General features: G+C 36.6%; 1 protein-coding gene across 1 annotated transcript in view; it reads right to left on the bottom strand.

The window, feature by feature from the left end:
- Trhde (thyrotropin-releasing hormone degrading enzyme) overlaps positions 1-18342 on the bottom strand; it is a 372401-nt gene that overhangs the window by 251916 nt on the left and 102143 nt on the right. The window contains exon 4 of the mRNA XM_013018686.1: positions 401-527. Coding sequence (XP_012874140.1) covers positions 401-527 — 127 coding nt within the window. The remainder of the gene's footprint in view (positions 1-400; positions 528-18342) is intronic.

The following is an 18342-nucleotide window of genomic DNA, read 5'->3' as shown; positions in this document are numbered from 1 at the left end:
TCTGGGAGTCATCAAGAACTGATTTGAAATACATGTGCCTTTGCTTACTGTCTGACTATTTCATGGAAGATGTTCTGTATTTACCCACAGAGTAGCTACTCCTCCCCACAATGTAGTAAATGAAGAACAGAGCTTGTGTTATCATATGTCTGTGTATGTGCGTGTATGTGCATGTGTGTCCCTAACTTTACATAATGCCTGTCTTAATCCCCATAAGCACTTACTGGATAGTCTCCAGAGACACTAAATCTTATTAAACCTCTTCAGAAGAAAATAAATGTGTGCTCATCATCTCAAAAAATACAAATCTCTGAATTTGCATGCTTCTGGATATCTCAAATAATTCAGGAAGAAGAAATCCCAGGAACCCTTAAAATAAAATAATCAAGAAAAATCTTACCTAGTTTTGGCAAGGAATAGGGCACTTTAAAGTAGTCTTCATAAAACTCTATTAATCTCTTTGTAATATGGAGAGCATAGTCCCCAGATCCTCTTCTGATGGCATCAGGTCTTGCGTATAACCGTACCTAGTTAAAAAAAAAAGTGCAATAGTTACTTTAGCCTTTCGGAACTCAAGTTTGACTTTCCCCAGCAAATACAAATCTACACAAATTATTTCAGAGACTATGAAAACAAAATAAGATTGTTATTCATACATCGAAATGCACAGTAGCTAAACAAAACCAAACTTAAACAATTGAAGTAACGAGGTCACAATTTCACATTTTACACAATGACTTGGAAGAGATTTATATACCATCCAGAAAAATAAATATTCAAAGTTATCACTTACATGTGTTTGCTGGAGATAGGAAGGTAGAGTGGATTAGGATAATAGGTCTCTGACTATGCTAAAAGTAGGCAAGATATGGTGCTCAGTGAGAGGGAAAATTCACAGTTTGTTAAAGACATGTGGTAATAACTTTGGAAGCATTACCAGACTGAGATATAGATATATAAATATACATCATATACATATACATATACACATATGATTCCTTCTTTTTTTGGAATCAACTCATCTTACTCCCAGAATGCAAACTAGGGACAGAAAACATTTCATGTGCATAAGCAATCACCATACTGCATGGCTGTCTACAATGGCTCTTAACTTCAAAAATCAGCTGAAGCAATTCATATTTCTAACACAATCTGGATACTTAACATTGATTTTTAAAGCAAGCATAATAATTTATCTAGTCCTTGACCAAAAAAAAAATGAAGTCTAAACCCTAAAGCAAGAAACATAAAACCGAACAAAACTAACAATTGTGCATGAAAGGTTAAAATGAGATTAGCTTTCATAAAGCTTCCATAAAGCTATCCAGAATCTTTCCTTCCAAAGGCTAAATCTATTTTTCACAGATGTGGTCCCTAATCCTCATATCAATTCCATGAATAAGAAGTATGTATTTTGTGCAGCAGCAGAAAGCACAGCAGCTTGGGAGTTGGAGTTTAGTCCTAGTCTGCCACTAACTGAGCTGGGTGATATTGAACAAATTACTTAACCTCTTTGGGTCTCAAGAGGTGTCATTTATAAAGTGAAGGTCTTGGCCACCAACTGTTGCTAAAGTGTATTTCCGTTCTAAAACATGTAACTTCTAATCATATTTTACAGAGAAGGGAATGAGTGTCCCCTTCAAATCACTACAAAAATAAATGGTTTACTCAGAATACTAAATGGATATATATTCAAGAGCAAAGCAAAGGAAATTATAGCCAACCATAACATAAAAATTGATTATACAGCTAACTCACTATAAATACATAGGAGAGATGTAAATAATCAGAATGACTAGACAGTTGAGGAAACACATTCTGATTTTGTGTAGAAAGACAAATAATTCAGTAAGATATTTCACTCAATTCAGTAACAAGTATTCACTGAAATTATGAAACCACTTCTTTTCCCCAAAATTAAATCAAATACCTAACTTGGTTTGCAGTCAACCATACTTTTGGCTGGCAATACTATCAAGCCAAAGTCTATAAGGAGAAACCATCTTCATTAGTAAAATATAACTTGATGAGAGGCAGTGGTTAAGATTCCCTGCCCCCCAACATCAATTGTTTATAAACATGCAACATCTTAAGTGAAGCCTCTAAGGAATAAAGCCTTAACAAAACAACTATGAGTGTTCAAATGATTTGATAAGGAAGTACCCTGCCCTCAGGAATGACCTTATATAAGAGAGTAGGAGAAGCAGGATAAAGAAGGATAATAATCCAATAATCCAAACAAGGTTAAAATTTCAGCTAAAATCCTGGATTCAACCTCATCCACAGGAAGCTTTAAGGAGTGAAAACTTGCAACTTTGTGGTGCTCTGAGACAAGAGAAAGAGACTTCCATATCCTCACGTCCTAATCTTTGGCTACGGTCTGCCAAATAAAAAATATAAAATCCCAGATCCTTCTGGTACTCGGTGCATCTGGGTGATGTACATGTTCATGTGGAAGGAAGCCATTTGGAGAAGGTACCAGGCATGAGATATTTAAGACAAAGCAGTGGTGGTGTGTGGGGGTGGGGTATATGAACACATCACATAGGAAAGGGCACCAAGTCTATGTTCCTATGCCCCGAGTCTCCTCTAAGGAGAGTAATCATTCCCTAGGGCATTCATTCGATCAAATAATATTTGCCTGGCACCTGATTTGTATCAGAGCCTAGACTAAGCATTTTTAATTTAGAAATGAAAAATGTGTTCTCTAAACAAAGAAGGATACAAAGCATGAGTGATATAATAAAACACTGAAGGTATAATCTCCACTCTCAAAGGGTTTCTAATTTATTAAAAGGTAAATTAGATAATGATATATGCCACATAAATGATAAAATGAAAATGCCAAAGAGACCCTGAGGAAAAATAAATAGTTTTCAGAAAGTTAAAGGTGATCTAACTAGTAAACTCCTATTAAAATTATAGCTAGGCTGTGCATACTAGCAGCTCCTATAAGCCCCAGGAGGCTGAGACAGAAACATCACATGTTCAAAGCCAATCTGAACTACATAATGAGATTGTTGCAAAAAAATAATAAAAGAGAAACAATAACCAGAACTACTGAAATAGATGCTTCCAGGGTCACTGATTTTACTCTGAGGAACCATCATTGATTTGGGTAGAAGCACAGTCACATCCATCAATCAACTCTACCAGATAAAACAAACATAATTCAATGTGATTGTCTAAACTTCATGGAAATAATTCAAGGAAATGAAAAAAAGAACATGTACATGCTTTATGTAATGTCTTCAGTTCTTTTTCATTCAAACATATATTGTATGACTGCAATATGCGTGCTCGGCATTGTACTGGGGAACAGAAATAGAACAATCAAATTCCTAGTATAAAATAAACAAGAAATTTATACTTACTGCTCTTAAAAGGGTGGGAATATGTGGAAAACAAATAAAACAATAAAAGCACAATCTGAGAAGTTTAACAATATACAATGCTTGCCTAGCCATACAAAAGAAATACAAAGCCAGCCAGATACCAATGGCTAATGTCTGTAATCCTTAACTACTCAGGAGGCTGAGATCTGAGGAGTATGCTTCAAAGCCAGCCCACACAGCAAAGTCTATGAGCCTCCTATCTCCAATTTTGATGAATAAAAAGCCAAAACTAGAGTTGTGGCTCAAGTGATAGAGGGCTAGCCTTGAGGTAGAAAGAACAAAAGAAAGGAAGGAAGGGAGGAGGGAAGGAGGGAGGGAGGGAGGGAGGAAAGAAAGAGAAAGAAAGAAAGAAGGAAGGAAAGAAAAAGAAAAAGAAAGAGAGAGAGAGAGAAAGGAAGGGAGGGAGAGAGGGAGGGAGGGAGGTATCAAGGAAGGAAGGAAAGAAGGGAAAAGAGAGCCAAATCCTCTACATTCTATCCCTTCTTGCCTCTGCAAAGACATCTTTTCAGCACAACTGTTTATTGCAGCATTATTTACCATAGCTAAGATATGGAACCAACCCAGTTGCCCCTCAGTAGATGAATGGATCAAGAAAATGTGGTATATACACAGAATGGAATTCTATGCCTCCATCAGAAAGAATGACATTGCCCCATTTGTTAGGAAATGGAAAGATTGGAAAAAATTATATTAAATGAAGTAAGCCAGGCCCAAAGAAATATAGGTCCCATGGTTTCCCTTATTTGCAATAACTAGTATGTCTGAGACAAGCAGAAATGGTCAAATAAGTTGATGTTAGGCGAAATGAACCCCAAGATAAGAACTCAAATGTTTTTTCTTTCTTGCTATTGTTTCTAACACATTTCTAAGATTATTTCTTTGTTGCTTTGTATGTCCCTCCCCCACGGTATAACCCCTGTTTTCACTGTATTTGATGTTGGTATAATTTGTGGAGGGGAAGGAAAAAAACAAACTGTTTAAATAGGGATACAGGTGGACCCATTGCAACGAGATGTATAAGACAAACTTTACAACTTTGGTGCGGTGGAGGGAAAGGGGGCAGCGTGGGGGCCGCGGGAGATGGGAAGGGATGGTAAGGGGAAACAAAAGAGGAGGCAATAATGCTTGATAAGAAATGTACTCATGGGGCTGGGAAGGAGGCTCAGTGGTAGAGCACTTGCCTTGCATGCATGAGGCCCTGGGTTCGATTCCCCAGCACCACATAATCAAAAAGAAAGCCAAAAGTGGTGCTGTGGCTCAAGTGGTAGCGTGCTAGCCTTGAGCTGAAGAGCTGAGGGACAGCACCAAGGCCCAGAGTTCAGGCCCCACGACTGGACCCCCCCCAAAATGTACTCATTACCTTGCCCATGTAATTGTAACCCTTCTGTATGGTATTTTCACAATAATAATAAAAGAATGAAGGAGTACCTGGAAGCCAAAATGCTAGTTTACCTAGGACATTTGCTATTTGTGTTCTCTATAGCTAATATGACTTAAATTCCATTTCAAAAATTGTTTTGTTATTACATTTCTTGATTCTAACTGGGGTGAAGTGGAATCTCAATGTTGTTTTGACTGGCATTTCTTTTATGGCTAGAGAAGTTGAGCATTTCTTCATGTGTCTATTGGCCTTTCTTATTTCTTCTTCAGAGAAGTCTCTCTTTAACTCTTTAGCCCACTTATTAATGGGGTGATTGTTTCTTTGAGGATTTGTTTGTGGATGATTAATTTTTTGAGTTCAAAGTATATTTTAGATATGAGGCCCTTGTCAGTTGTATAGCTAGTGAAGATCTTCTCCCAATCTGTGGGCTTTCTATTGATCTTGCTAGCTATGCCCTTTGCCATGCAGAGGCTCTAAAGGATGTGGCCAAAGGGGAACCCTACTACACTGATGGTGGGAGTGTAAACTTGTTCAACCACTTTGGAAAGCAGCATGGAGGTTCCACAAAAGACTCCACATAGAGCTCTCTTATGATCCAGCAATCCCACTTTTGGGCATTTACCCAAAGAATCACAAACAAGACCATACTAAAGCTACCAGAACAACTATGTTTATCACAGCATTATTCACAATAGCTAAGATATGGAACCAGCCCAGATGCCCCTCAGTAGAGGGGCACACACACACAGGTGTGTGTGTGTGTCTGTGTGTATGTGTGTGTGTATGGAATTCTATGCTCCCACCATTTGCAATAATTAGTATACGTCTAGGATAATTATATCAGATGAGCAGAAAAGCTCAAAAACTATGTACATATGACTGTATAAGATGATACTAAGAAAAATGAATCTCAAGGTATGGACACAAGAGTTTTTTCTTTGTTGTTGTTTTTAATGTACCATGTGATTTTTTTGTTTCTTTTGTATGTTTTTCTCCCTATGGTATATCCCCTGATGTCACTGTACTTGATTTTGGTACCCTGCCTCTTGTATATACATTTGTCTAATTTGAGGAGGAGACGGGGCATAACAAAATGCTGAAATAAGGACAAAGGATGACCCATTGCAACAATGATACCCACAAGACACTATATCAGAAATTAACTTTACAACTTCAGGTGGGGGAGGGAAGGGATAGTGGGAGAACAACAAGGGAGGGGGTAACAGTGCTCGACAAGAAATGTACTCATTGCCTTACTCATGTAACTCTAACCCCTTTGTATAGCATCTTTACAATAAAATAAAATTTAAAAAATTGTTTTTCTCTACAGAAACAGACTTTATGAAGATCACTATTGGTCTCCCATGGCAAAACCATGGTGACCACTCAAATTTCAACTTACTTAACCTCTCCAGAGCAGTTGATCACATCCTGTTCTGAACACTTTTATCACATGACTTCTTCCTGTCCTTCACTCATACTGAGCACTCCATCTCAGTTCTTGGCATGTCCCTCCCTATGCTCAGCCCCAACCACTTTTCAATTATGGAAGAACTCAAGTTTTATTCCATAGATATCTTCCTATCTCTGTCCTTAATTATAACATGATCTCATTGTCATAAATATTTTTACACACCAATGATTTACGCAATAGTTCTAGACTTCAAGACTCTTTAATCCAACTTCCCACTTGATATTTCCACTTGGAAATCAAATAGGAATCAAATCTAGTCATTATGAAGGCAAATTCCTGATCTTACATACATGCACATACATCTATTCCTCCTAAAATATTCCCCATCTTACTTAATGTCAATTCTGACTTTCATTCAGTTGTCCAGGTCAGCATTATCATTACTTTTCCTTCTTTCCCTAAAACTCCAGCAAATTATATCAACTCTAATCTAACTACTTCTCAAAAGCCCAGTTTCAACACCACTGATTTAAAGTCCTCTATTTTTTACCTAGATAATGGGTCAACTTTTCTGCTCATGCTTCACCATTATTCCCTTCAGGCTGTTCTCTACACAGTAACCAAACTTTCAATTAAAATAAGAGTGCTCTTCCACGAGCTTCCTGTCTCACTTAGTATAAATATCCATATTTTTAAGGAACTAAAATTCCCTATATAGTTTTTCTCCTTTAGTTCTCTGGTTTTATTTTCCATTACTTTGCTCCACAGTAATTACAATCCACTCGTATTCTAACCTCCTTACCACACCTGAAGAATACCATATTCTCAAGGATTATAGGTTTCCTACTAGGTGTCTTCAAGACTCATTCCTTCATCACCTTTAGGTATTTGTCCAAAGATCTCAGTTATAAGAAGCCTTCCTCCTACCCTACTACTCTCTATCTCCCTCACTTGCATTACCATTTCTTTTTTGAAAGAAATTATATATATATATATTATTGTGAAAATACAGTACAGAGGGGTTATAATTACATGAACAAGGTAATGAGTACATTTCTTATTAAGCATTGCTGCCCTCTCCTTTGTTTCCCCTTCCCAACTCTTCCCATCCCCCCCCTTGAAACATTTCTCATTGTTCTCTTTGTTTTTGCTTCTTGTTGCCTATTTATCCATGAATGTAAGTCAAACTAGAACAAAGAATTTAACCTATTAGATAATATCATTAGATAAAAGTAACACCTTTGTAGTTCAATATATCTTGTATCAAGCACTAGGCTTGATAACTTTTGGTGAATAAATGAGTGAAATTCACAGGTATGTATAGACTCTAAGAGTATATAATGGGAATCAACCTCAGAGGAGGAGATGCTTAGGCTGTATCTTGAAAAATAAGCTATCTAGGAATCTACCAAGCAAAGGATGATCTCCTAAGACCAAAACAATAGCATGATTTAAGATAACATCACTGGCCAAATTGTAAGTGACCTCAAAGGGATTGAAAAATATTAGAGTTTTATTATAATAGATGTGAGACATCAAAGGAGGAATTAAGTCAGGAGCTAATAAAATTAGGTTTGCATTTCAGGAACATCAGTGATCTATAGAAGTTGAACTAAGATGTAAAGGGCTGTTTGTTAAAACTATCGTGAGACAGAGACAAATTGGAAAAGGAGATATATAATGATATATAATGATAGGTGTGATTGGAAACGTAAAGAGATGATGCAAATCATAGTATGGAAGCACCTGTGAACCAAGTCACAAAATAGGAACTTAATAATGTGGGCATAGGCTAGTCACTGAATGATTTTAAACACGATGATATGATCAGAATTGAGTTTTAGCAGATTATATTGGATGCAGTATAGATGAATGAACAAAAAAAAAGCAAGAAATGAGTTAGACTAAGGAAGAGGTTCAGGTGAAGATGGTGGTGATTTGGACTGGAGAGTTAGCAAGATAAATGGAAGGAAATTTGATTCACACTGTTCATCAAATCCTTTAGTGACCAGCTCAAGCCAATTCTAGTTCCATTCTCCCTTAAAAAGTAATCATTCTTCTAATCTGTATTCCAGTATCCAACTCCAGTACCCTCCGGGGAAAGATCCAAAAGATCTTCATATACTAAGAGATTCCTATGTGGTTAATCAAGTGAGTTTGGTACAATCATTCTCTTTACCCTGTGGAGGGAAAGGTAACCATGGTAGTTTTCTTCTTTCAGAGCAACAAGGTTCTACTTAATCATAATATAGGAACTGAATCTTCATAAACACAGTTATCACCCACAAGCAATGAGATATAATTTTATTATACCTGCTCATTTGCATTTTCTGACTGTCAACAATAAGGCCCAGCTCTGAAAAATGTAAATTGCTTACCAAGTTTTCTTTCTCTCTTCACACAGTTTCTTCCTACACCCAAAATGAGCCATAGTCTAAGGACATTTAGTTCAGTTGAAAGGACCTTACACTAGGAATTGTCATATAAGGGTTTAAGTTCAGATTTCTCACTACCTACTTCTGCCAACTTGTGAGTCAGTTAACTTCTCTCAGCTCAAAGTTCCTGCTCAGGGAGATAGTTTATCATCATTTATTTCTTAGAGTATTTTTGAGGGATTGGTGTGCCATTATAATGGATTGAATTCTCATCTAGTCTTCCTTTATTGTGAAAAGAAAGTAATGAACAGGTGATTTTTCTTCACACAGTTTCATCCTTTGTATATTTCATTTCCCTTGAAAATTCAACCAACTACACAGCTACCTTGCTCCGTTCCTTATCCTTGAGCGTTGTTTTTTTGTGTGTGTTTTTTGTTTCTTTATTTTCCTCTGAACTGTCTATGAACTCTGGGACAATTTGTCATTAGCTAGAAAAACCAGTAGCAACTAATAATGAACAAAATAAGCTGTCCTTAGAAAAAATTCTATGTCCCACCTTTAGTAATATGATATAACCATGAGAAAATGTGAAGAAGCTACATATTTTGGATCCTTTAGAACATACCATGGGTTTCTCTTGACTCAGTATACTATGTGACACTTTGGTACTCTGTGGTTCCATGATTTATTTGCATTTAAAATAGGGTTTTTTTGCCAAAGAAAGCTTTATTTTGCCTTTTGTCTTTTTATGATATTTTAATTGTTTTACTCATTGAGAAGAGAAAAAAAAACGCCATGAGCAAATTCCATCAGCCTTTCTCATTGCCGCACTTCTTCAAAAATGCAAGGGTGGCAGTAAAGTTTCAGCTACCTGTACAACTACATTACATGTCTTCAGGACATCGAGAGGAGAATCTTTAGATTTGTGTGGCCTTGCAGGACAGAGCACTCTGGCTCATGTGTAATAGCACTCTCTACTTATGAATAAGAGAAGTCATACTGGTACTAAGTGTCCAGTAATGTTAAGACAGAACATCCTTTGGAAGAAAGTCATATGGATGAGAATGTCAGATAGATTCAAATTAATCGTGTCTCTGATAGGTGTGCCCTTTAGAACATCAAAGACTTGAGATTTCATCACTAGGGGTTTGGTTATTCAGTTGATGTTTAACAAGCCCTAGTTGAAATCAAATCATTGTTCCTGTGCTTATTGTCTAACAGTGAGTGAAAGAAGCTCTCTCCTTTCAAGAAGCTAGTATTCCAAAAAGTGAGGGAAGGGGTGAGTAGGGAGAGATGGGCCAGAAGGTTGAAAAGGGAAATATTGATCAAGATATATTATATTCATAAACTGCTTTGTTAAATGGCAACTCCTTTGTAAAACTACCCAAAGACTAATAGTAATAATAATAATAATAATGTCTACTTTACAAAAAAAAGAAAGAAATCAAGCCAAGCACCAGTGGCTCACACCTGTAATCCTAGCTACTCGGGAAGCTGAGATTTGAGGATTGTGGTTCAAAGCCAGTCCAGGCAGTAAACTCCATGAGACTCTTACCTCTAATAAACCACTCAGAAAAAAAAGCCAGAAGTAGCTCTGTAGCTCAAGTGGTAGAGGGCTAGCCTTGAGCACCAAGAGGCTCAGGGACAGCATCCAGGCCCTGAGTTCAAGCCCCCGGACTGGCAAAAAAAAAGATTAAAAAAGAAAGAAAAGAAGAGTACAGTCCAATGAGAAAGATATACAATGAAATAGAATAACAAAGTATATTTTATTGATATCACTGGTTCTTCAGAGAAATACTTCTCATAGAGAGAATGATGCAACAGAACTGGGATAAAGTATGACAGAAGTGAAGATAAACAACCCATTATTGTTGCATATAAAGTTCCACCTTTTATAATTCCCAAACAAAGGAAAATGTATTCACACAAGAGAAATACAATTCAAAAGTTTAAGGAACTACATGCAGTTGTCAGAAAAAATCTGAAATCTTCCAGAGAATCAGTTTAGATACTGTCTCTTTTAAAATACTTTAAAAAATAGTTCTTTAAAATACTTTAATATTCAGGGTCTTTTAATGTTCACAAGTACCTGTGGAATTAGTAAAGACTTAGCAATAAATTCTACCTCCGTAAGAATTACAGAACAAGATTTTCTATCATCGAGTAGCTTTAAAAGGTAGTGAAACAAAATCTCTCTGTACCTAAAGCCCTTTTGTAGACTATTTTAATTATTTGTTGTGCTAAAAATGAATTGTAGTAGTTGCTATATAATTATGAGAAAAAGTGAATAGTTACATCAAACAGTCAAGAAAAAGAAAAACTATTTACAACAGTAATGCACCTGTTAAAGACATGAATAACGTTTTCTCTGATTTGACATTTGTAATTTGGAACTTTAAGTTAAATAAACCTTCTGGCTTGCCAGAATTATTCTCCAAGAAAATTTTATATTGCTAGAGCACATTAGGAACTTTGGAAGACACAGTAATTATTGCACTAGCTTTAAAGTATCACTCTAATAACAGTAAGTTTACTTTTTCTTTCACCTAACTGAAATGACAGTTTCATTGGTTAATAATTGTGAAACAATGAATGTTGTACTATAATATTCTCAGCCAATAAAGCTGAATTAATTTACCTGTGTGGAGATAATTTGATTTGGTGGTTCTTCCTACAAATCAGTAAAACAGAACAAGCCAGGGAGATGGAGCAGGTGTTTGGGATCTAAGTAGAAGACAAATATATTGGTGGCAAGAGAAAAGGATGTTGTCAACAAGAAACTGAAAGCCTGGGAGTTTTAGTCTTACTTAAAATTCAGAAGATAATATATTTTTCCTTAAATAAAAGAGAAGTACACGCACACGCCCAAAACTGTCAGAAATAGGGAACCTGTGCCCAGATTCAGAAGCTAGGCAACTTAGAGGGGAGGCTGGAAGGTCTGTGACAATGGAACCCACCTGGCTGGAGCAGGTGGTGTGGAAGCCCGACAGACAGGAACTTGTGAAGGGCCTTGAGGTCTCCCGTGAGGAGACTGGATGAGTTGCTTTGAGCAATTGAGAGCCACTTCAGAACCTGAGACAGTTTAACGTGATTGAAACAACCAAGGGGGAATGGAATATTCAGGCTAAAAATGTCAGGTATGCTGAGAGAGGGAGGCCACTGATTCAAGAGCTTAATATTTAAAGTAAATTTTTGTCCTATACTTTTTGAAGTGAGAACAACCCATAATAGGCATTCTCCATCACTATACTCCAAGACTTCATTCTGAGAAGGAGGAGAATTTAGAAAGAGGGATGGATGAAGAGTAAAATGTCAGTACTTAGAATGAGGTGCACGGGGGTATTAAAATCACAATTACCTGAAAACCTATCATTTAAACAAACAAATAAAAAATGGAGAAAGAAATTGAAGCCTTACAACCGAAGTCACCTTGAAATCCACGGAACAGATACATATGGTAGATATTTTGAGAACAATCATTTAAACCTCTTTAGTGAGGTTGAAAACCAGCTCTGCGCTAAATTATACTCCATATCAAGTACTGTTATAAGAAGAATCTAAAATATTGTCATTGATAAAGTTTCACGAGAGGCCTGTGCCAGCGACTATTTTCCCCCTTCTTTCTTTATAGAATTTTACTAAAGATTCATGAGAAAAACACCTGCTGAGAATTCTGAGACAGGTTTGCTATACACAACAGGGGTGTTTGGGGGTTCCGTGGCCCAGGGACACTGAAGGTTAATAGGCTGTCTATATTTACACTGTAGTCCAATCTCTTGTAGGACTTTGAAGTTCTTCAACCATCAAATCTCTCTTTGCAGTTCTTACTGTGTGTAATACAGTGCCTTGCATCTGATAACAAAACGGTGACATGTTCCCAACCCCCCATAACATAACATAAACTCTGGAAGTTCTTTTCCATCCTAATACTAAAATGTCCTATAATTGACTGGTTATATCTTCCAAGCAAATTTTGCTTCAGGCAAGAAAATGAGCATGGTGGCAAACCGTACAATTTCTTGTTGGAAATCACTTTATTTACTCAGCATGGTATTTGCCATGTCACAGGAACTGAAGAGTTTAACTTACTCATGGGTACTCTCACTTCTCCACCTTTTAGCTAAGATCAAATGAAGTTACTCCAAGGGAAAGGCAAGTCTTTTCCATATTAACATACCTGTTTTCACATTTTTCTAAGTATATGTGACAGACTGAATAATAACCCCAGAGACAGCTTTGTCCTATGCCTAGAAGCAGCTTTGTGGATGCCATGGAGGTGGACAATCCTGAGTGGAGAAGTTTCTCTCTATTATCCAGGTGGGTTCCTAGTGTAATCACTAATGTCCTATAGGGGAAGAATCAGAAGGAGTTGAGCCGGTGACAGGATGACCGAGTAGGGAATGTGAACAAACAAAAATGGAGAATGATGCCATGAGCCACCAAGGAATCTGGGAAAGCACACAACTAGATTCTCCTCCAGAGGGTTGCCAACCAACCTCCACATCAGAAAGAAACTAACTTTGTGCTACACTACATCTGCTGAATTTGCAGCAACTTAGTGTTACAATAGGAAACTAATACATCACAATTTTTTAATCTTCCTTCCCAGTGAATACAGTAAGATTTTCTACTTCCTATAGGAGTGTACTTTGTGTTCATGTGCCTCTTTCTTTTATAGAGATTATTCTGTTCAGCATGGCACACCTATATTATTTCAAGGAAAACAACACATGGGTATTCATAGCTGGTTCAAAGAAAAAGTCAAATGATGGAATAAGAGGTAAATACCTTAAGAGGCCATTCATTTCTCTGTTGTATTATTTACAACACATTCCTAAGAATCACACAGGATTATCTTTTTTAATCAATTCAGATTCTATTGTATACCCACACCAGAAGTTTTGAATTATCACTTGGGATGATTTAGGATCATCCTAAAATTTACATTTTAACAAACTTACCAGTTGAATTATCTACTATCTACCTATATATTTATGATCTGATGATAAATAGATAAGCCAACTTCTGCTCCCACATATCAGCCAAGGACAGATAAATGCTGATGATGGTGATTATGCTGATGTTGAAGATGGATAGATAGAAAATAGATTATATAAACAGAACTCTAATATAGTTATAAATGTATAGATAGAGGCAGAAATTCGTGTATATAGATACATAGATAAACACTAGTGTTGAAGGACTTAGCTTAAAATCATCTGATGAAGCTAGTGTCCATCCATTCTCTTGGCACACAAACCTCACAGCTTTCAAGAAATAATAACAGCCAGGCACCAGGGGCATATATCTGAAATCTAGCTACTCAGGCTGAGATCTGACGACCAAGGTTCAAAGCCAGCCCGAGCAGAAAAGTCTGTGAAACTATTATCTCTAATAAACTACTCAGTCCTTAAACCACTTTGGAAATCAGAATCTTCAATAATGATACATTAATCCTGGCTGCTATTATTTCTTTTGACTCTAAAGCTAATCTCTCCTTCCTTCCATAGCACAATCAACAATCAACAACATGACTCAGATCCAGTGTTCAGGAAGCAGAGCAAACTGTTTAATTCTGTCACAGTCTATTGATAAAGCAGTAGTATTTAATCCCTCTCTGAAATAGAGTACTTCTTCTTTAGTATATTTAATTGCAGGCTTCTGTTTGTTTTGTTTTCAAAGCAAGAGAGAATAGATTTAGAGAATTCCCATATTAAGCTATCTAGTCTATGCCTGGTCAAATTTCTTCAACAGGACTGACAGCCAAGTATATCTGTTTGTAAATACTGGGCTCGGTGCTCTGTTGAATTCAGTTTCAATGTAGTCTGATCCATCTGTCCTTTTATTCCCAGCTGCCTGCTGACCTCATTTATGTGTGCCAATGCCCCCTCCCCCTCTAAATCTGCACCTTTCAGTACAAACACAGCATCATGCCTTGTGCCAGCCAACTCTCTTCTGAATCTTTTAATGATGAAGGGGGAGCAGAACTTCAAAACTGTTTTGCTCACATGCTAAACAAATAAGTGTTGAGTCTATTTTGTGCCAGGCCTTTGTCTAGGTGTGGAGATGTTAGATGGAATTAAATAGGTATTCCTACGAGGAAGAGTTTATGTTCTGGTACAAAAAGTAGGCAATATGCAAGATAAATATAATCAATGAATACCATTGGGGGGGGAAGTTTGCAATAGAAACATGAATCAGATGTAGAAGTTAGGAAATAGTGAAATGCTAGAGAAAACCAACAAGCATAACATTTGGTGGATAATATAGTGAGAAGATCACAATGTGGATATAGGTTTCTGAACTGAATGAGTTCCAAGAAGAGCCACTTGTAAAAGTCCTTAAACCATAGAGTATTTCAGGCCTCAAGACTCCTCCATGTAACTCATTCTTTACAGAAATACAAACTTTAAAGAAATAAACAGTTCCAATCATATAGGAAAATATAACGTTATCCTAATACCTTCAACATTTTTAAATATATTTACTTCAGTTTGTACAACCCTCAAAACACTTGAAGGTTAAAATCATGACTGTAGGTAAGAACATTTGGATAAAATATGTTAGGTCAGAGTAGAAAAACACTAACAAATATAAACTATTTAGGGAGAATTAACATATCTTGTCTGTTGAAGCCTATTTCTATAGAATGACTTCTTTCTTTAGTCCTACTAAGACTGCAGTTATTTGTACTCAATAAACATTCAGAAAATTCTTTTTTCAACATATCCTTTATTAAAAGTGAGGAAAATTGACCCTAGAAGAAATGTATGCTGATATTTGCTCTCTTCCCTGTCACATCTATTTTTTGTCCTTTCTCCTATTTCCTTTGTATTTGTTTGACTCCAGAAGTCAGAAAAAGAAAAAAACGAAACAAAACAAAACACCATAAAAATAAAGTATGACGAAAGAAGGTGAAAGAACAAAAATAGAGCTGGATAATTGTCCAATATATGATCAAGGAAGACGTAACCAAGCAAACCAATGTGTTTTTATTTTTTATTTTTTGCAAATTCTTTATTGTGATTAAGTGATTACATAATTTCACAAATTTTTCAGTATTGTGGATAGTGATACTTAGTTAAATTCACAAACAAATTCTGATTTTCATGGGGCACATTGTCTATTGTGGTCTATAAAGTTTATGAGTTCCATGGGCTTTGACAATACAGTTATTTCTTCCACATCGGGTGATGTGTACATTCCGTTCCTTTTGCATAGTGTCAGCTGTTCCCTCTTTCCACTCATTCCCTCCCTCCCATCACTGTTATTGAGTTGCTTGGTTCATTTTTATCAATGTCCAGTGCAACTGATGGGCCCCACTGACCTTCAACATTTTTTTAACATGGATATGCTTCATGTTTGCTTCTAGTATTTTTTTAAATATAGAAATCACTGGAACTTATGATCTGAAGTTTCCCACCTGAGCTCAATCTAGCCAAAGTCATAAGGTATGCAGTTTTCATGATCTGGTATACAGCATCTTTGCAGTCATTACATTTGTCCCTTTCCTTTATGATGTAGTTTTACTCATTCCTCTTCAAAACACTTATTTTAATTTATATCCCATAAGGCATGTGGGTGAATGCCTATTTCTCTACCTCCTCACTGAATATTTGTGTGTTGGAGTATTGGTTAATGAATGGATATGGAATGGTATCTCATTGCTACCTTGTTTTAACATCCTAGTAAAAGAGTTGAGCATTGTTTTTACTTGTTTATTGGCTCTTAAACCATCCTTTTCTGAAAACTGCCCTAATCGTTTGTGTACACTAAACCACTGCATCATTTATCCTTTTCTTATGATTTGTAGTATATCTTATATACAATGGAAAGTAACATTTGCCAGGGTGTGACGTGGGAAGAAAAAAAATCTCCCAGTCTCTATGGCTTTGTATACATGACATTCCTGATCAAATAGAATCTTTTACTTTTGATATAGTCAAAATATCTAATTGAAAAATAGCAAGAACTGACAAGGAACAGACATCTTCATCCTGCACATTGCAGATCAGAGATGACCCAGGAAACAAGACTCTGGCATGAGTAGAACCCTGATCTCCTCATTCCTATTCAGGGAGCAGAGGCGGGAAGGCTGCATGTCCCCTACCACTGGAGATCTCCATCTTTGATACTGACAAAGGCCTGGCTGAGCAGCTAGCTCCAACTCAGGCCTTGGAAGAAAACAAAAGAGTCATTTACCAAGTCACAGGAACCTAACCTGACCTGCCAGGCTCATCTCTACCCAGGTAAAAGTCACCCAGCCCAGGCAGAGCAAGCTCTGACCCCCCAAGAGTGGCTTTCTTCACTGAGTAAACAGAGCCAGAGGCTGCCCCTCCCTACAGCAGACTTGACAATTAATTGAAATTCAGGAAACATAAACCCTGAGAATGGTGCCAGGCTGGGCTCTGTGAGTGTCTCAGAAGCTAGCCCCTAGGGGAATAGCTCTTGTTTGCTGAAAGGCCTCAACTCTACCCAGAACCTAGCCTCATCACAGCATCTCCAAACTAGAGGAAACAGCCATCTCCCTCTTTTGTGATACTCAAAGCAGATTGAACTAGCCTCCCATTGAACTGGCCTGGGAGGAGGATCACAAAATCCTGGCATTTTTCTGCCTGCTCAAACAAACTGACTTAAGAAAACAAGCAAGCCACAGGAAAATCAAACACCACAAGCAGACCAGAGACTCCAACAACAGATTGGTTACAGACACAAGGGAGAAACAGGATCTTCCCAACCCCCCCAAAAAAAAATCAAAGAACTCTTTTTAAAAATTTTTTAACTTTTTAAAATTTTTAACTTTTAAAAAATTGTTTTCTATTAACCTTTTTTTTCCTTCCTCTTATAATTTTTATTTTAGGGGTATATGTGTGTGTTCTTTTTCTTTTAAGCTCTACTGACCTTTTGATCCATTTTTTCTTTCTTTCTCATTCTTTTCACATTTTCTTCTCTTTCATTCTTTTTCATGTGACTTAATTGCTGTTCTGCTCATCCTCAGATATACCCATAGTCGATTATTAGACCTTATCCCCCATTGTGTACACAATCCAGAAATTTATTACTCAATTCAAAACCTCCTAGACTAAAATTCCTTAATAGCAGTACTACCCCTTTATACCTATATGATATTTTAAGCATTTTTATTTTTTAGTTTTTCATGTCTCCTTTCTATCCCTATCCTTCTCTCATCCTATACTCATTCTTCTCTGAATATTACAAGTTTAAATTTGCATAATTTTTAAGTGTTTCACTTTTTTAATTTTTGTTTTTCTATTCTTTTCTTGTCCTTTTTCTTTCTCTTTCTTCTTTTTTCCTCTCTCTCTACTATCATTCCATCCAACCTATATCCTGCTTTGAAATTAGGACTTAGTTAACTCTCTCTCTGCTTTTCCAAATCCCTCTATTCTTATTTTGAACCACATCTCTCCCTAAACTTAATAATTTCTGGTTTGCCAAATTCTTCTTTGCAGTTTGTAGCACATTAATATATAGTTGTTTGATGTTGAATAGATATATCTGTTAACCAAAGAAGTGAAGGACCTCTTTGATGAAAACTTGGAAAACCTGAAAAGGGAATTCATAACAGAACTTAGAAAGTGTCAAAAACTCCCATGCTCCTGGATTGGAAAGATCAACATCGTGAAAATGGCAATACTTCCCAAAGCTATCTACAAATTCAATGCAATACCTATCAATATTTCAACCTCATTCTTCAAGGAAATAGAAGAGGCAATCCAAAAATTCATATGGAACAATAAAAGATACCGAATAGCAAAA

This window comes from Dipodomys ordii, unplaced genomic scaffold (assembly GCF_000151885.1).
Source record: "Dipodomys ordii isolate 6190 unplaced genomic scaffold, Dord_2.0 Scaffold3, whole genome shotgun sequence".
Classification (NCBI taxonomy): domain Eukaryota; kingdom Metazoa; phylum Chordata; class Mammalia; order Rodentia; family Heteromyidae; genus Dipodomys; species Dipodomys ordii.
Note: the sequence above shows the minus strand (reverse complement) of the source record. Positions and strands in the feature narration are given on the sequence as shown.